This window comes from Portunus trituberculatus, chromosome 47 (assembly GCF_017591435.1).
Source record: "Portunus trituberculatus isolate SZX2019 chromosome 47, ASM1759143v1, whole genome shotgun sequence".
Lineage (NCBI taxonomy): Eukaryota > Metazoa > Arthropoda > Malacostraca > Decapoda > Portunidae > Portunus > Portunus trituberculatus.
The window spans coordinates 11,258,049-11,278,406 of NC_059301.1; the positions used below are offsets into that span (position 1 = coordinate 11,258,049).

The 20,358-nt window shown below is 42.4% G+C and overlaps 1 protein-coding gene across 1 annotated transcript; it reads left to right on the forward strand.

Annotated features, from left to right (window-relative positions):
• The first annotated feature begins 11,549 nt into the window (after positions 1–11,549).
• On the forward strand, positions 11,550–19,850 carry LOC123498145 (poly(A) RNA polymerase protein 2-like). Its single transcript, XM_045245317.1, has 4 exons — positions 11,550–11,581; positions 18,044–18,534; positions 18,625–18,867; positions 19,045–19,850. Exons 1-4 carry the CDS (start codon positions 11,550–11,552, stop codon positions 19,848–19,850), a joined length of 1,572 nt encoding a protein of 523 aa, XP_045101252.1.
• Positions 19,851–20,358: the final 508 nt, after the last annotated feature.

A 20,358-nucleotide genomic window follows, 5' to 3' on the forward strand; every position in this document is an offset into this window, starting at 1 on the left:
AGCATCCAAAAAGTCAGTCAAAACTCGAGATAACACGCTGAACCTTAAAAATCAACTTTCTAGCAGCGGCGTATACAAAAAGACATGATCTTTTTTCGAGACATCCATGTACTTTTAAAAAGAAATCACAGAAGCAGAGATGAGGGAGTCTTATTGTTTGCAGGGAGTCAAGTAAGATGAATATGTAAGACGTGGCAGTTTTTCTAATTAGCGATCTAAAAAAAAATCTTAGAAATACCACTAGAATTACTAAAATACCTTCAAAACTCTCCCAAAAACACCCCAGGAGTCAGTCAAAACTCGAGATAATTCCCTGAAACTTGACGCGTTTTCATATAGATTGTGCTTACAGTTTGGTGATTTTACACAGCTTCGGAAACTCATGTGGGTGATTTAAATAGTTAAGACTGTAGTCATTAACTCCTTAAGTACCATGTCGCGTTTCCATATTCATTCTGGTTACTATTTGGTGATTTTATACAGCTTCAAAAATTTATATGGGGGATTGAAATAGTGAAGGCTCTGGGTATCAATCTTTTCATGTCCATAGACAGTTCCTATTACAAATAAAATCGTGTAATCATACCCAAAATCAAGGCAAAAATGCGTCTCAGTATAAAAGGGGTTAATCTTCTGACCTCCACAGATCCTTATCAATGTAAATAAAATGGTCTAATCGTGCACAAATCTCAAGGTAAAAATATATCTCAGTATTGAAGAAGTTAAGAATCCAGTTGTTTTTAGCAGCGACATATACAAGAAACCATAATCTTTCTTCGAGACACTCACCTTTAAAAACATATCTCAGAGGTGGGCGATGAGGGAGTGTTAGTGTGTTCAGGGAGCGAGGCAAGGTGAATATATAACATATAAAATTTTTTTTCCAATTAACGATCTAAAAAAAACTTAAAATGCAACTAGAATCACTAAAGTAAATTCAAACCCACAAAAAAACACAAACACACCCCAAAACACCCCAAGATTCAGTCAAAACGCGAGATAACACCCAGAAACTCAAAAATCCAGTTGTTTTTAGGAGCGACGTACACAAGAAACTACAATCTTTCTTCGAGACACCCCCCTTTAAAAACATATCACAGAGGTGGGGATGAGGGAGTCTTAGTGTGTGCAGGGAGCGAGGCAAGGTGAATATATAACACGTGGTAGTGATTGTCCCTCGAGCCTGGGTATTGCCGCGAACGTTGCTACTCCTTTACTTAACAATGCTTTGATGCTAATGGAAAAGGAATCGGATCCGCGCTTACGTTTCCCTCGAGCCCGTTGTTCATTTCATATTATAATTCCTCGCGTGCAAAGAAAACGAGGAAAGGAAAGAAAGAGAGAGAAAGAGAGAGAGAGAGACAGAGAGAGACAGAGAGACAGAAACATAGACAGAGACAGAGACAAAAAGAGAAAGGAAAGGATAGAAAGGAAAGGAAAGAATAGAAATGAGAGAAAAGGGAAAAATACAGTGAGGAGGGAAGGAGAGAAGGGAGGGGAAAGGGAGAAGGGATAGGAGGATTCAGAAAATTGGACGAGAGGAGAGAAATTAGTAAAGAAAAAAAGAGGAGAGGGAAAGGAGGGAGAAATTGAAGGGAGAGAGAAAAGAGGAGAGAAGATATATGATGAGAGAAGGAAGGGGGATGTGAATAGAGGAGGAAAGGGAGGAAGGAAAGGAGAGAAGAAATGAATGTAATAGAAGAAGGAAACTACGGAGAGAGAGAGAGAGAGAGAGAGAGAGAGAGAGAGAGAGAGAGAGAGAGAGAGAGAGAGAGAGAGAGAGAGAGAGAGAGAGAAGGAAGAAGGAGGAGAAGAAGAAGAAGAAGAAGAAGAAGAAGAAGAAGAAGAAAAGAAAAAAAAAAAAGAAGAAGGAAAAGAAGAAGAAGAAGAAGAAGAAGAAGAAGAAGAAGAAGAAGAAGAAGAAGAAAAGAAGAAGAAGAAAAACAAGTTAAAAAAATATGAAAAAAAAACAATAAAAAGCGAGGTGATAAAGAAATCAAAATAGAAGAGAAGGAAGAGAAGAGAAATATAAAGGGAAGAATGGAAAGAAAAAGGAATAAGGGAAGAAATAAGAAAGAAGAGATGCAAGGAAACAATTATGAGTGAGTGACTGATTCATTAACCTGGTCAAATCAATACGCTGTAACTATGTGAAAGATCATAAAGAGGAAGAAAAAGACGAAGAAGAACAAGAACAAGAACAAGAAGCAGGAGGAGGAGGAGGAGAGAGAGAGAGAGAGAGAGAGAGAGAGAGAGAGAGAGAGAGAGAGAGAGAGAGAGAGAGAGAGAGAGAGAGAGAAGTAAACAAAAGAAACGGAGGAAAGAACTATTGTTGAAAAAAAAAAGGAAGAACGAGAAAACAGAGAGAGAGAGAGAGAGAGAGAGAGAGAGAGAGAGAGAGAGAGAGAGAGAGAGAGAGAGAAGGAAAGAAAGAACTATTGTTGAAAAAAGAATCCATCGCACTGTTGGTATGAAGGGGATCGTAAAGACAGCTGGCCTTCTGGAAAACAATATCCGCTGCCTTATGAGCGGCGGGGACGTGTCGCTGCCCAGCTTGGCATGCCGACGGGCGCCCTGGTTGGTTCCCCGCCTCCCGCCTCGCACCACTTCCTTCATTGCCACGTTTAGCCTCTTCATCCCAAACTCAGAACATGATGACTGACTTTCTATTGGTGCCAAGTGAATAAGGCCACATGATTAAGAATTTACTATTTATTCCAGACCCAATAAGGCATCGTGCTTTGCAAATATTTTTATAAACACTTGAGTCCATTTGATATTTCAATAGAGCATTCCCAAGGGTGTTTAATTGGGTTTACTCTAGGCAATGAAGACGAAGCTGGCAAGAGTCCTGTAGATATTCGTACAAAGAAGGTTTCAGGTGACGTTGTTGCGACGAGTAAATAGGACAATGGGGTAGGAGGAAGGCAAAGAGAGAAAAGACGGGAAGAGGGGAATGTGAGTGCACGGAAAGGTGGTGAGTGATACACGTCACAGCTGCTGCACGTAAAAACCTTCCCTCTCTGAATGCCTTCTCTGATCATGCCAGCTTCGTCTCAAAGCCAAGAGAAAACTCCTTAATGGAACTCACTTGGCAATGTACTACTACGACTATACCTGCTGCTGCTGTTATTTCTACTTCCTGCTGTTATTACTTGCTGCTATTACTATTACCTACTCATACTACTACTACTGCTATTGCTATTGCTATTGCTACTGCTACTGCTACTGCTACTGCTACTGCTACTGCTACTGCTACTGCTACTACTACTACTGCTACTACTACTACTACTGCTACTACTACTGCTACTACTACTACTACTACTACTACTACTACTACTACTACTACTACTACTACTACTACTACTACTACTACTACTACTACGAGTAGTACTTTAATACTACTACTACTACTACTACTGCTACTTGCTTCAACTATTACAACTGTTTACTGCTAATATTTACTACGAACAGTACTGCTATTACCACGTACTACTACTACTACAATTACAACAACAACAACAACAACAACAACATCTACCACTATTATTACGAATACTACCACCACCACCACCACCAGTTTCCCCACCCCCATCCCTCGCACACCACTAGGAAATCACAATCAGGAGGGCAGCCAGTGATGTCTCCGTGCTGCCTTTCCACTGCCGCCGTCCATCCCGCGCGGTGCCTCGCTGCCGCCTCATAACACAACTGGCTTGTGGATTCCTGGCCTTCTTATGGTGTCGCAGTATAACCTCGCCCTCCGCCACCACGACTCGGGGAACACATAAACACTTTTTCTTCTCGCTTGTTTGTCTTTCAAGAGAGAGAGAGAGAGAGAGAGAGAGAGAGAGAGAGAGAGAGAGAGAGAGGGAGGGAGGGAGGGAGGGAGAGAGAGTACATATATATGACAGGAAACAGATTCAATTGGGTGCGATGGAAACAGGAAGTTGACCCTCCTGCTATAGAGAAAGAGAGAGAGAGAGAGAGAGAGAGAGAGACAATGTGAGTGTAATTTATGAGGCTACTTATCGGTCTTTCAATGTGTTTTATAGTCCATTGGTTTGCTTCTGTCGATTTCGTAACTATGTTGTACTATTATCTCTCTCTCTCTCTCTCTCTCTCTCTCTCTCTCTCTCTCTCTCTCTCTCTCTCTCTCTCTCTCTCTCTCTCTCTCTCAAGTAAAAGTAAAACAACAAGAATTTCCTCAAGACAAAATAAAACCATCCCCCTCATACGTGTGCAAAATTATTCGCTTATTGAAAACTCCCCGTAAAGAATAGTAAGAGAGAAAGAAAGAAAACGAGCCACACTTTTTTTTGGTTCACGATCCTACTTAAAGTTCTTCCTACCCAGAGAGAGAGAGAGAGAGAGAGAGAGAGAGAGAGAGAGCCTAAGTCAGCGCTGCACCTGCTTATCCTTTCCTTTCACATTCATGCTTTTTCCCCCTCTCTATCTCTGCGGGCGTCTGAGTATTGTGTCTGATGCGGCACTGAGTATCCTGAACCCTGAGTTAGGAGTGTGATTTTCCCGTGCAATTCCCGTCAACTCGCTCTTTTTCGCTTCTTTATTGTTCTGTCTTTGAGCGAGCGAGCGATCGAGCGAGAGAGAGAGAGAGAGAGAGAGAGAGAGAGAGAGAGAGAGAGAGAGAGAGAGAGAGGTGAGGTAGTAATAGCGCGCATCCCGAAGGTAGTCACGTGTTGGTTGTGCTTTCTTTGTATAAACAGCGAAGGAAAAGAGGGAGTGAATAGATGGGTTAGTCAGTGAATGAGTGACTGAGAGAGGAAGGAAGGGAAGGGGTGGATGGATTGGCAAGTGCGCGAGTGAGGCAAGGGATGGATGAGTTGGTGAATGAGTGAATGAATGAAGGAAGGTAAGAAGGAAGGGTGAAATGGTGTAGGTGGTGAATGAGTGAGTGAGTGAGTGGGTGAGTGAAGGAGGGAGGAAGGGAAGGGATAGATGGATTGGCAAGAGAGTGAGTGAGAGGAGGGATGGATGAGTTGGTGAATGGATAAATGAAGGAAGGAAGGAGGGAGGGAATAGTTGAGTTGGTGAATGAGTGAATAAATGAGTAAGTTAGTATGAGTGTGTGTGCGTGTGAATGCGTGCGTGAGTATATGAGTTTTCATACTTCAATACCTCTATGAATGGAGATGAGTCTGAATCGTGCATTAGTCTGTATAAGCTTTTCTTCCTTTTCGTTAGTTGATATTGGACCAGTGTTAAAATTCGATGCCCTTATTCCTCTCGTCCTGTGATGCTTTTTTTTCTTCTTTATTTCCTCTTTTATTTATTCCGCCTCTCGTAAAAGGAGAAGAAAATACAGGAACACCCGAAGGAACATTAAAGGAGGAATAGACTTAAACATGTAGATTTGCTTGTTCTTACGAGGGTGTTTGTGATAAGCTACGTGCATCTGAAGGCAAAGGATGCAGTGTTGGGTATTAACGGTGGAGGGCTTTGTGTATTACGTGTGTGAGTGTGAATATCCTCTCTGTCTTTCTGTATCTATAAGTCTGTCTGTCTGTCTCTGGTTATCTGTTTTTGTGCGTGTCTTCCTGGTCTGTGTGTCTTTCTATCTTCTTTTTTTTTTCAGTGTGTTTGTGTATGTGTTTCTGTATTCGTGTCTGTTTGTCTGTTTTATTTTTCTGTTCGCCTGTTTCTTTGTGTCTCTATTTCTGTCTCTGTCTCTTTGTCTCCCGCTTTCTCTCTCTCTCTCTCTCTCTCTCTCTCTCTCTCTCTCTCTCTCTCTCTCTCTCTCTCTCTCTCTCTCTCTCTCTCTCTCTCTCTCTCTCTCTCTCACATACACACACAAACACAAATAAATGAATAAATGTAGTAATGCATAAACGCAAACCTGATTTATTTTCCCCTTGTATCTCATCTTGCTATCTTGTTAACATATCTTTACTTTGTCCGGTTTGGCGCTCTTTTCATCCCTTTCTTCCTGGACATAGCGGTGCAAGCCAGGGCAGGGCAGGGCAGGGCAGGCAGGGCAGAGCAGGCTGACACCAAACAAGGGGCAGGATAACGAGGCGACTTGCTGCCTTGTCCCTCATTGTGTGTCCCTTGCAGTACCATATATATCTGCTTTTTGTCAACGGGTTTTCATTTACTTCATTATTTACTGTCGCTCTTGTGTGTTGTTCAACATTAACATATAAATGAGTTTAAGCAGTTCGTAAATTCCATTGATCATTGAGGTAAACTTTCTGTCTGTTCGTATTTTCTTCCTTGTTACGACACGAACGATTTCAAGACGAGTATCAAGATAACTCCTTAACTAAATTGGTGATTTTTGAGGGGAGACGGAGGGAGAAGGAAAGTTGACCGGGCATTTCCCTTGTTGTCAGTGCCGTTGTTCAGGTTCCTTGACACGCGAAAAAAATATATATAATAATCACCAAGTATTGCAAACTACGTACACACACCTATAACAGTAAAGGCAAGGTCGCAGGTACAAACACAAGAACAAGACGTAAAATCCTATGAATAAAGCTCATTGGAAGCCTTGCCGCTGCTGAATAGTGATGAGGCAGTCGAACTATGTGGCTGAGGCTGTTGGAGGCTGTGTGGACTGCATTGTTGGTGTGTTTCCTGATGACTCGTTCAGACTAGGCCAATTTCCTTGTCGTTGCTGTACTCAAGAGAGCCATGTTTTGAGAATATCGTGATACTTCCATCACAGCACGTTCGATGGGAAAGTTTAGACAGATTACGCCATGATGTTTGTCGTGGCTGCTGCAGAGACATCCATCTCTTGGATATCACAATAAGTTTCCTCTCATATCTCTGTCTATCGCTGAGTGTCAGATGGCAAGTTCTGAACAACGCAATGATAGTCTCCTCATTTACCTCCGCATCGCAGTGTGTCGACCGGCGCGAATTTAGTCATGTAGGAAAGTCTGGTTATCATTATGACATTTCTCTTATGTCTTTCTTAATCACAGCATGTCAGAGAGCAAAGATTTGGATATTACAATAATGCTTTTTTAATGTTTCTATTAGAGTAAGCTTGGCAGTAAACTTCGAACATCCCAATGATAATAACTCGCTTCTCAATTTTTTATCACAGCAGTCGTACGTCAGATAACAAGTTTTGGAAGAAAGATCTCATAAGAGACCGGAAAATTTGGACAAGAAGTTAGATAAGAGGCAGGAGACGTAGTACAACCCTTGTACTGGCAATGAAATCGAACCACCGATCAGATGTCTTTCATTTGTCTTTCATATTTACCTCACCTGTGCTTTGAAGCTGCGAAGGTTGTGTATGTGGTATTCGTGAGGTTGGTAATTTATCACCATTATTGGTCCACACTTGAGAACCCAGGTATAGTTAGTTTTCTCCCTGTACCACATGTATAATTATGATAATATGATAACGTACAGGATTGAACTGAACAGGGCTGTAACCAGTTTAAGATGTTTGTGCATTTTCTCTTTTTATCTTTATGTGGCGAGTGAATTCATGAACCACACCTCTGACTGTTGATGTAATTAATCCTTGCACTGCATTGAAAAAAAAATTAATTGGATAATGTAGAGTCCATCGTAAGATGATCAGACTTTCTTCTTTCCTATTTATTGACATTTATAAACCGCAGCTAAGGAGGGCAAGCCAATATCGCCCCGGCTTATCCTTGTACCGCTGGAAACATATCAGAATAAGATGCAACATTTACTTTGATAACATCGAGTGTAAACAACATTAAACTTTCTTTTTCCCAAGTTAAGGAGTGTGTATATTGACATTGATGAGCCACACCTCAGACGGCCAAGCCAGTGCAGTGTGCTATACCCTTGAAAACGCAGTAAAAGATGCAGCGTTTGGTTAGATAGCGCACGATGAAAGAGCATTCGACTTCCTTCTTTTCCTGGTTGAGGATCTTGACATTCATGAAGTTCGCCTCATAAATTCAAGCAAGTATTGCGTGTTTTACCCTGAAAACATAGAAAAAGTCGGAGCTTTCAGTGTAATAGCGTCCAGTGTAAGAATATTCGACTTTTGTCCATGTTTATTAACGAGCATATTGACAATCACGAACACACCTCAGAAACCTTAGCTAGTATAGTATTCTTTGCCCTTGTGTCATATGAAAATAATAAGAAATACCAGAATAATATGTATCGTCAAATTCCTTATTGGTCAATGCAGCGGCGTTCGGCATTCTTGGCTTTCTACTTCAGGGTCGGCATTGCGTTGATTGGCATTCATGAACACCACCTTTGAAAACCAACACAATATGCTTCACCATTGCACCACATAAAAAACCTGAGTGATATGCAAATCTAGGGAGTGTAGCGTCCATTGTAAGAACTTCCTTATTTATTTATTTTTTTTTTTTTTGTCCGAGTTGAGTTGACTCTTCTTATCAACCGATCTGAATATTATGATCGTTAAGAAGTTACTGTTATGTTTCCCCTTAACTGTTTGTGGCCAGGATGAGAACCGGTTTTCCTTAGGTCAGTGTACCACCATAATTAATATTCATGGGGCCTGCCAAGGAAAGCGCCATGAGGTTGCCTGTGACTTTCTTTTTTTGACTCCATCGCCTTTCCCTTCTCCCTGCAGGTGGCCACGCGCTCTTCAGGAACCCTCCACGCCGTTTGCCTTTTTTGGGTAAGTAAACTTTCTTTTGAAAACGATTCATGCCTCCGACCTCCGAACTTTAATTCTTTACTGTAATCTTTTCAAAGTCCCTTTCCCAGCAAGAGTCAGTCTTTTCCATTTATGTCCCAACCAATCATTTGATGTCACGGGAGTTCTTTACGGCTTGACTTTTACAAGTTGTCTTTGAAATTGTGGGATAAGTTGAGACTGACGGTCAGCAGAGGTCACTACGAATGTGTTATATCAGAAAGATAGTTTAACTTGTTCTAATTTCTATTTGTGACTCAACTTTTTTTGAATAGTTAAACATAATTCATATGCGACAGTTGGCAGGACAAATGCGTTTATCTAATTTAATAGATCTTAGATGAACATCTTTCCAACATGCGCTATCTATCGCGGACCTTTTTTATATACCTTTTTGTGGCCAGGATTGCTTAGCCTTATCTGATGATTTGAGCCTGGCGCCAAGCAGAGGTATCTGAAGGTGTGGTTCGTCGGTCCAGTGAGAAAATAATGTTTGGAATGGTGAGGCTATGCATTTATGATGGTCGTGGTTGACGGTGCGGGAGTACTGCTGCCTGACTACAACAGCGAACAAGTCGAAGAAGGTCAGCAGTTTCATTAATTCACTGGTATGTTTTTTTTTTTTTTTCATGAAAGGAAGTTATTTCCCTCAGGGTTAATGCTTTTTATTTTTTTATTTTAACTAGTCTGACTAGTAATGACAACATGGCGTCTTTTGTCTGAGTGAATTGTTTATTTTCTAATTACTTTTCCATGTCTTATTTTCTCTATCTTGTTCGTTCAGCTCTAAAGCTATTTTATTTGTTGTCTCCCACATGATCTCAAGGAACGAACAAAAAGAAAGAAAAAATAAAGCAGGAAAGAAGTGATAATAATAATACAGCTTTAGGCACTATGGCTTAAATTACTCCAGCTCTCCTTTTACTTACTGTAGTGACTTTGTAAATGATGATAACATATACTTGACTTCAACATCTTGTAAAGTCAGGAAGCAACAGCGGTGCGACTGTTGAAGATTCATCCGCTTGCCTTTAGAATTCTTTTAATCAGATTATTTATTATCAGCTTTTAACAAGAAAACTTCAGATGAGGATTGATATATTTTTTTGCCATTGAAGGAAGTGATTGTAGCTAAAGTAACCACGATAATATTCTTTTTCTAATTAATCATGTGTCAGTTTATGGACATCTAGCATCTGTTAACAAGAAGTACAGTAACTGAAGGAAGTGGGAAAGTTTTGTCATTAGAAAGTTATTTTGATCATCGTCACTTTGGTATTTTTTTCTTATTATTATTTGCGCAACTTATTAAAAAAAGAAATAATAAAAATGGTAGAGGAGAAAATTTCTACTTGGAAAAAAGAAAGTTATTATGTCTATGATCACCCTCGCAATATAAACTTTTTACTGCTTTACGTTTTATGGAGCGACTTGGGGAGGTCAACCTTTTTTGTCAGTGAAGAAAGTTATTGCAATCTAAGTCACCGATATTTTTTCCTACCGTAACAAAATTATCAGTTTGCGCAGATCTATCACCACCGAACAAGACAGAGAGTAGCTGGAGGTGGTAGAATAAAAGCTCCTGTGGTCTATACTCTCCTCAGTCTCCTATTTGTTTATGTAATCAGATAATACTCAGACCTAACCACAACATTTCCACTCCCAGGCAGTTTGTGTAAAGCAAGACCACAATACTTTATCACGCTTGGATCTTCAGCAAACACTATTATTATTACTGTCTTCGCTTCAAGTTGTAACTGAATTTGTGTTTTGAATCCGCAAAACTTTAATCACTTCAGTACTGCGACACAATTTTACCTTGAGGTTTGTGTACGATTAGACCATTTTTGTTGACATTAAGAAGGATCTATGGAGGTCAAAAGATTAATGGCCACAGTTTTCACTATTCTAATCCCCCACATAAGTATCAGAAGCTGCGTATAATCACCAAATAGTAGCAGAATGAATATGAAAACGCGTCATGGTATTCAAGGGGTTAAGGCTGACGCTAAAGTGATACAAAAACAATAGCAAAACAAAAACAAGCATCAACCACACGAGCAACATAACAACAACAAATAATAAATCAAATAAGCAACAACAACAACAACAACAACAACAACAAGACCATGCACTAACAAAGACAAACCTCACCACCAACCACAAACAACAACAATAACATAAACACCACCATCCCCACCACCACCACGAAGGAGGCTCATGCTAGCATTCCAAACACGGAGTACATTCAGTCTTGCATTGCGGCCATCACCTCGTTACTCAGGCCATGCAGAACAGTGGCGTGGTGCTTTGCTATGAGTGAGGAAGGCAGTGGCAAGACAATATGCATGTCCGCTCAGCCTGCCCCACGCTCCGGTGCATTGTGCTTCCTCCTTCTCCTCTCATGCTCTTTCTCTGTCTGTCACGGTGCTCAGTTGGATGTTCATTTTCTTACCATCTCCAGATTTTTTTTCTAGTTTCTCTTGTGTATTTCATTTGTATTTTCCTTTATCCCAGAGCTCTATGTTAATTAAAAAACTATGCACTTAAATACTAATGTTTTTTATATGTTGATCAAAACAGCTCTTAATTTCACAACTTCCAAAACGCCAAAAACTGTGTGGGAAAGTAAGGAAAAGCAGCATTAAATAACCCAGCCATTACATCATTACCAAGGAATTATTCACCCTGTCAGTCGCTCACCCGAACAATGGCATTCCTTTTCCTTTATAGCCGCGACTTACTAGCACACTCACCACTCTTGCGTCTCGAGGAATCTGCTGAAATGCCCGAGAGATCCATGCATGCGATAATTCCTTTTGCGTGTCGCCGGATTAAATGGCGAGGAAAGAACCGTTGTGGCCAAATTACCGAGAGGGGAGGGGTATGTGCTCGTCAGTCAGCCGGTACCATGAGTGTGCTAGACGTGCTTCCTTGTTTGCGGTGAGGACAAGTTTTGTGGCGGTGTCGCGGGATGGAGGAGTGGTGAGTGGTGACCTGCGCTGTCTGGTTGGCCATGCACCTCGTGTCGCGGCGCTCATGGGTGGCGTCTTATTTTTGGAATGTCGAGGGTGTGTTGACATGCTGGTGGTCGTGCTTGGTGTGCTTGTGATGATGTTGCTGCTTCGTTGTTGCTTTTCATGACTCTACTACTTCTACTACTAGTATTGCTACTGCTACTGTTATTGCTACTGCTACTGTTACTGCTACTTCTACTTCTACTACTGTTTCTACTACTACTTCTACTACTACTACAACTACTGCTACTTCTACTGCTACTACTATTACTACTACTACTACTACTATTACTACTGCTAGTACTATTACTACTGCTACTATTATTACTACTGCTACTACTGCTGCTGCTACTGCTACTGCTGCTACTACTGCTACTACTGCTGCTAATAATAATAATAATAATAATAATAATAATTCTAACGTTGTCACCATTGCAATAGTAGTAATAGTAATAGTAGTGGTAGTGGTAATAGTAGTAATTGTAGTAGTAGTAGTAGTAGTAATAGTAGTAGTAGAGCAGTAGTAGTAGCAGTAGTAGTAGCAGTAGTAAAAGTAGTAGTAGTAGTAGTAGTAGTAGTAGTAACAGTAGTAGCAGCAATAGTAACATGTTATTTTTGTTGTTGTTTTAAAATAATAACAGTAATAGCAAAAATAACAAATTGTATTTACAAAGAAAATGGAGGAGTCATATAAAAAGAGGAGAAAAAAGAAACAATAATTGAAAGAAATACACAAACAAGCTAAAACAATGTAGAACAAAAACAATGAAAATAGTACTTCAAAAACCAACACGAAAACTTTAAAAATCTTTCCACCTTGCAAGGAAAAACCAACACCACCACCACCACCACCACCACCACCACCTCCGCGAACAGGGAAGGAAGAGAAGGGAAGTACAAAGACGGTCTGAGAGTGCCCCGTGAAAGCTCGTGACGGCGGTGAGGGTAATGGCGCTCCTCTCCCGCTGCGACGATTATGGAGCCACAGAGAGAACGCTGCAGAAATTTCCAGTACTGCGGAAATGTCCTTAGTTGGTTACCGAAGACAGGCTCCACCTTTTTCCGGAATAGCGAGGCGTTGGTGGTGGTGGTGGTGGTGGTGGTGGGTGTGCTTGCAGTGTAGGGAGTAGTTATGGTGGTGGTTGTAGTGGTGTTGGAGGTGGTTGCATTGGTTTCTCTCTATGCTTGTTTGCCTCTCTTGTTTCTTTCTCTCTTTCTTTCGTTATTGATTTGTTCCAAGCTTCTCTGCCTTCCATTCCAGTCAATCCTTTTTTCATGCCTTTTTTCAATACCCCATCCGCCTGTTTCGTGCATCAACTCGTACGGAAACAAGGCAGGATAGATGAAAAGTAATAAAAAAGTTTCGCCGACAATGCCCAGAGACTCGCCCTCCGCGGAATCCCATTTTCTCCGCATGTTCTCCCCTTCTTTCAAGTGAGGCGGGGCACGCACTAACGAGTCCCGCGCTTTTTCCACTCCGCGCCAGATCACGAAGCGTCTCCTTCAATAAATCGGATGTAATTACCTCATGGCCAGTAAAGCTCACCCGGTTGTCGGAAAGGGCGCCGCTTTGACATCGTGAGCTCCATCTGGTAACGAACTTAATGTGTTCTTTTTTCACTTTAAGGCAACATTTTATTCTTCTTCTTTCCTTCCTTTTTCCTTTCTTGTGTAGCTCTCGTGATCCTTTGCATTAAGCGAGATTTTGGAATAGATGTGGTGTGCTCTCTCTCTCTCTCTCTCTCTCTCTCTCTCTCTCTCTCTCTCTCTCTCTCTCTCTCTCTCTCTCTCTCTCTCTCTCTCTCTCTCTCTCTCTCTCTCTCTCTCTCTCTCTCTCTCTCTCTCTCTGTGTGTGTGTGTGTGTGTGTGTGTGTGTGTGATTCACCACGGTCGTCTGCTGGTCACCCAGCAAGTCTTCCCCATTACGGAGCGAGCTCAGAGCTCATAGACCGATCTTCGGGTAGGACTGAGACCACAACACACTCCACACACCGGGAAAGCGAGGCCACAACCCCTCGAGTTACATCCCGTACCTATTTACTGCTAGGTGAACAGGGGCTACAAATTAAGAGGCTTGCCCATTTGCCTCGCCGCGCCGGGACTCGAACCCGGCCCTCTCGACTGTGAGTCGAGCGTGCTAACCACTACACTACGCGGTGTGTGTGTGTGTGTGTGTGTGTGTGTGTGTGTGTGTGTGTGTGTGTGTGTATCCGTACCCTTTAGAATGACGTAACCCGCTTCCAGGTGAACGGTTTCTATGTACAAGGTTGAGTGACACAGACTGTAATTAGTTGACCTCTTGTTTGCTTCAGTGTAGAGTTTGTACGTTAAGTAAAGGGGCCGCTGTGGTACAGTGGAACCGTACGTGCTTTGGGCTCCGAGGGTTTCCAAGCGCACGGGTTCGAATCCTGTCTACGGTCCGAGTGTAGGTTGGGTTTCCTCACTCGAGGCAACGGTTTCTTAGCGGGTGGGCTTTGAGATAGGAGGTACCACAAAAAAAGTATCCCTTTTAGCCAAGAAATTCCCCTGAAAAGCCCACATGGTATAAATAAAAAGAAAAAAAAAATCTTCTCTACAAATAAAAAAAAATGGACCAGTAGAATTAATACATATATAAAGCAAATCGACAGGAAACCAAGTACTATAGAGAATTTCCCGTTTGTGGCGTAAATAAACTTTATGGAAAACGTCAAGATACAAAATAATCTTTAAAATAAATTGATGAAAGTTTATCCATTACTAATTTTTCCTCCTTTTCTTGTATGTGTAATAAATGACTTCAAGCACAATTTTCCTAAAGAATATCAGATAACATTATGAACAGAGAGTATAAATGAGCAGTGGCATGTGGCTTTCACTAGGAAGACAACATGTAGGTCTGATATAGTCTCTCGAATCCTCCTCCCTTACGTCAAATGTCGAGTGGAGGAAACGTGTGTCTGGGAAAGTGGGTAAAGGTATTTGTGTTTGACTGAGACTGCAGTGTGTAGATCTGAAGTCTTCTTGTATCCTCCCTTGTGTTCGTATCAGGCCAGGAAGAGAAAATGGCAGGTTGGAGACAGGGAGAGAGAGTGCAGGGAAGGGAACAAGTATACAAGTATGGCCGCACCCTGTCGTGTTGAGCCCGGGATGCAGTTACTCCCTCCTACAGGCTCTCCGTTCCTCCAAGCCGCAAGTCACCCCTGAACCATTAAGTCAGCTGGATTATACGTACATTTGAATTTCAGATTGATTCACGTGGTACGGATGATTCTTCTACTATGACTTTTATCGATGCCGTGATGTCCCGTAATAGGTTCTGGAAGCGTTACTGATGTGCCTGTGTGCGCCGCGATGTATTAGTCTTCCGCCCCATTGACCGGCACTGCTCGTGGACTTAGTGGTTGTAAAGTTTGCGCAGTTAAGGAGAAGGAGTTTATGCAGTTAGAAAGCATTGTGTATCCGCGGTTCCTTGCATATTTACATCACTTGCGCGCACACACACACACACACACACACACACACACACACACACACACACACACACACACACACACACACACACACACACACACACACACACACACACACACACACACACATATTCTGAACGGATATGCCTCGAGTTGTTGTTACATTAATTTCCAAACTTTCTGTACATCTTTTTGTTAGTTCATCCAAGCATTTAGCCAACATTTATCTTACGTTTTGTTTTTCTTCATCGGTGTATAATTAATATCGTCTTAATTTACAATAGCGATAAGAAATTTACTTCATGACTTCAATGTAAACATGATATTAGTGGGTAATGCGTCACTTCCTTAATCTCATCAGTACCAGAGCGCGTTTTTATATTCTTTCTAGTTACTATTTGGCGATTTTATGCAGCTTCAGAAACGTATGTTGGGATTAGAATAGTGAAGACTTTGGCCATTAATCTTTCGACCTCCATAGACCCATTCCAATTCAGATAAAACTGTCTAATCACATCCAAAAAATCAAGGTAAAAATGCGTGTCACTACTGGAGGTGTTCACAGAAGACAATAGCGATGGTCGGCCGTGAAGAGTGAAATATCGCTAGTGGTTTCTAGAGTTTCTACGCTTCTTCTCACTCTTCTGTCTAAAAAATCTGGAGTCTTTTTATCAGGTACGTACTTGATGCAGAGTCACTGATGTCATACTAATCGAGGCTATGTAAGAGTAACAAGTGATTAATATTCCACCCAACATTTTGACTCCTTAAGATGCATGATTGTTTTCTTCTTGTTGTGACTGCGGTGAATTTAATGTTGAGAGAGAGAGAGAGAGAGAGAGAGAGAGAGAGAGAGAGAGAGAGAGAGAGAGAGAGAGAGAGAGAGAGAGAGAGAGAGAGAGACAATCAGCAGCACGCCTGGTGGTTCTGGCAGGAGTGACGTCACCAGTAGGGGTATCGGTGATTGGTTGCCTCTTGGGAATATCGAGAAGTTTTTTTTCTTTTTCTTTTTTTGTGTTTATCTCGGTCAAGGGCGTTGGAGTACAGTGACCAACGCCGGGCAACCTAACCCTGGGAAGGCAGAGTCACTATTATGTGAAACACTGCGCTCCTATCAGGGTGAACATTTTCAAAGACCTCATGGATTGCTTTATTCATAGCTGGTTTCCCACAGTGATGATAGAGAAATTTTGTTCAGTTGTCGCTCGAGTCATTCAAACACACTTGAGTTAATAAATCAAGGCCTCAAGTCTGCAGTGCGTATATTTTGGCCAGTGGTCTTCTTTAATGAAAATAAATAAGTAAATAAACAAATAAAAGGACAATTGTGCAGTCTTTACAAATTTAGAAGAATAATGTCATTCTAGTTTAAGCAGAACAGTGAAATGCATTGTACTCAGAGGCAGTACGACTATTGTGTTGGAATACTTTACGAGAAATATTAATGATTTAAATAAATTGGTAAATAAGTAAAGTGTATATATATATATATATATATATATATATATATATATATATATATATATATATATATATATATATATATATATATATATATATATATATATATATATATATATATATATATATATATATATATATATATATATATATATATATATAGATAGATAGATAGATAGATAGATAGATAGATAGATAGATAGATAGATAGATAGATAGATAGATAGATAGACAGACAGATAGATAGATAGATAGATAGATGGATGTGGAAGTAAAGGACGGCATGGACAGAGAGAGAGAGAGAGAGAGAGAGAGAGAGAGAGAGAGAGAGAGAGAGAGAGAGAGAGAGAGAGAGAGAGAGAGAGAGAGAGAGATAAACAAGCAGACAGACACAGACAGATGGACAGGCAGACAGACAGACAGATAGACAGACAAAACTGAGGATTATATAAATGGTAAAACATTTGTCCAGTAACATTTTACCAATGATTTTAATTACATATGCTCCTATAATTATTGCTTCCTCCAAGCTATTTGTATGTGAACACAATGCATCAGCTCAGAAAAGAAATAGGAAGGAAAAACAAAGTGATCTCCATTTTCCATTTTTTTCTGGAGGGAATGATCGCATCACAATATTGACGGAAAGGCAAACACAACACACAGACAGAAAAACAAAGCGTAGGATATACTAATTGTTAAACCCTTCAGTACCATGACACGACATATTCATTCCGGTTACTCGATGGCGATTTTTTATAACTACAGAAATTCGTATGAAGATTACAGTATTGAAGACTCTGAGCCATTAATCTTCTGCCCTCTATAGACCCTTCCTAATGTAAATAAAATCGTCTACTCATACCCAAAACTCGTTATAAAATGCGTCCCAGTACTGAAGAGGTTAATGCTACAGTACTTACTTTTAAGGCATGTACTGAGGAACGCTTCATTTTCTCATAAGGGTTGCGAGCCAAGACCGTATTCAAGATTCATCAACATTCCATTTGTATTTAACCCAATAACGGAGCAAAATCTTAGGTGAACAACAGCTGGAACTATGAAATCCTCGAACACACCCACTATGTACATTGGAACCCATTAGAAGTGGTCGTGGAGAGACTGAAATGTTCAAGGATACTTACAGTGAACAAACATGGAGCCGGCTAATATCCTCCTCAGTATGCCCCCTAATCCTTTTCATTATTATTATTATTATTATTATTATTATTATTATTATTATTATTATTATTATTATTATTATTATTTTCAAAACAATTACAATGCAATAAAAAGAAAACTGTACTAGAAAATCACTACCAAAATAGCAAGCACGGGTTGTTTCTCGTGATTGGCTGGTGTGGGTGAGTGCTTGGAGTGAGAGGTTGGAGTTGGTTGAGCTGGTGCTGGAGGGTGAGCTCAGTGTATGTTAAATATTGAGTGTATCTATGTTGTGGCAAGCTGTTTCTCTGTAGGATTGTCCAAATTGTGAGCCTTCGGGAGCACATGGTCTACAATAAGCACATCAAGGAAACTCAGAGTGAATATCCCGCACTGAGCACCTTGGAGATCTTGTCGCAGCAAAGCATTGTGATGGAAGGTGGCTGCGACACACACGAGGAGCCTAAAAAGGCATGTTGCTTCTCATGGGTCCGTTGTTGCATCCAAAAACTTTGCCGACGACTGAGAAAACGGAACCGAACCCAGCAACTCGCAGTCTCCCTGCCTCACGGGGAGACCGATGCTGAGGAACTGGAGATGAACGAGCCCTTCAATAACATAATGGAAACGAATAATGTTGTTGAAGAGGAACAGGAGAAGGATAACAACTCAGTCCATCTGAACGATGAACCTGAAGCTGAAGGCACCGCTATCCTTCAGAATGAACACGAGCGGACTGAAGAGAATGAGTCCACAACACGCGGAGAACCAATTCAGAAGAAGAGGAAAAGAACTCGGCGGCGTCGTAAGAAGAAAAACAAGAAGAAAGCTCAAAATAATGAGGAAGAAGAAACGATAGTTGTTGAAGAGGAAGAGGGCAGAATGACCCTTCCAGAAGGAAAGGTGGAACAGGAGCGTGAGAAGGAACACAGTGGTGAGCATGACAAGTCCGCGGAACGAACTCAGAGGCCAAAAAGAACTCGGCGCCGCCGTAAGAAGAAACACAAGTCTCAAAATAATGTTGAAAACTCTAATGATCAAAGTAGTTGCACTATTAAGGAGTCTGCACCTGCAGAGCTGCTACCAACCATCGAAACTGTAGCAGTGCCAGCCATCACTGGGGAGGAACCAGTTACTGGTGTGGAACAAGAGGGTGCAGAACACCACACAGATGAAGAACAGGAACAAGAAGAGGGCATAGATATAGATAAAGAGGAGAAGCTAGGAGAGAAAGACACTGAAGAGGAAGAAAAAGTGACGATAGTGGAAGTGTCTGAGGTGGTGCACACAAATGAAGCAAGCACACAGCCTGCAGCGGCCTGCACGCCTCCACCATGGCAGTGTCCGCAGCCCTCTTACAACGGCTCCCTGCAGGCTCTTACTCAAGAAGTCCTGGATTTCCATCGCTGGGCGGGAGGATCAGAGGCGGAGTCCCGGCGCCGAATGCGCCCAGTGGAAGACGTGAAGGGCGCGGTTGGTGCGCTGTGGCCCGCGGCGCGAGTTGAGATCACCGGCAGCCTGGCTAACGGTATGTATTTGCCGGACAGCGATGTGGACCTCACGCTGGTGGGACAGTGGCCACTATCGCCGTCACCGCTGCTGGTCCTGAGGGACACCCTCCTGCAGCAAGGAGTGGCACTGCCTGCTTCACTCAAGGTTCTCGAGAAGACCACTGTCCCTCTGGTTAAATTTGTTCACCGGCAAACTGGAGTGGAGGTGGACGTGTCTCTCGGCGGCGAGGCTGCTGTGCGCGCCGCGGTGCTGGTGGCAGACTTCAAAAAGCAGTTTAAGACCTTGACACCCGTGGCTTTGTTCGTTAGGTATTACCTTAAACAGTTAAACCTTGGCCAAGTTTTCACAGGAGGCGTCTCCTCCTACTCCGTTACGCTGATGGCCACCAGCCTCCTGCAGCTGCAGGTGCCACCCGAGGAACGAGAAGACCCTGCATTGGTGCTTCTGAGATTCTTTTATTTCTATGGGCACCAGTTTGCATACGCCACCACTGGCATCAGCGTGCTGGAGGGGCCGCTACCTGCGGAAAGAGGACGTGCCCACCGTCATGCCCCGCGGCCACCGCCGAGCAGATCTGTGTATCCAGGACCCACTGACACCCGGCAATGACCTGGGCCGATCCTCCTTCCGTGTTTGGGAGGCACAAAGGGCCTTCCAGCACGCATACCTGGTGCTGTCGCCCGCCGCACACGCCCCTGGCCGGTACACCTGGCCGTGCTCCTTACTGGGCCAGTTGTTGCTGGGGTACGGCGCTCCCGCTCGATGCCTGCCGAACGGCTGGCTTCAATACCACCCTCAGTGCGCGCCTCAGCAGCAATGCCGCCGCCTGCCTCAGCAGGGGCGTCATCACAATCACCAGCAGAGCTCTCACCTCGCTGCTCACCAGGAGCATCACATTTTGTCTCGGCCAACTCTTCAACAAAACAACCAAAACTCAAGGCACAGAGGGTCAAACGGCAGGCGCCACAGGTACCAGCAGGGACACGGGGAAGTGTATCACCACAGGCCTCAGCAACAACGTCACCACACCGTTCACCACGACTATCACCACACTCCTGATGAGTATCGGCAGTGGTAAAACCACAGGCCTGAAGAGACACGTCACCAACACGGTGAG

Coding starts and splice junctions, on each gene's coding strand:
- LOC123498145 (XM_045245317.1), top strand. CDS start 11,550: ATGAGTGTGCTAGACGTGCTTCCTTGTTTGCG. Junction 11,582..18,043: donor GACGTGCTTCCTTGTTTGCG/GTGAGGACAAGT, acceptor GTTTCTCTGTAG/GATTGTCCAAATTGTGAGCC. Junction 18,868..19,044: donor TGGGGAGGAACCAGTTACTG/GTGTGGAACAAG, acceptor CACAGCCTGCAG/CGGCCTGCACGCCTCCACCA.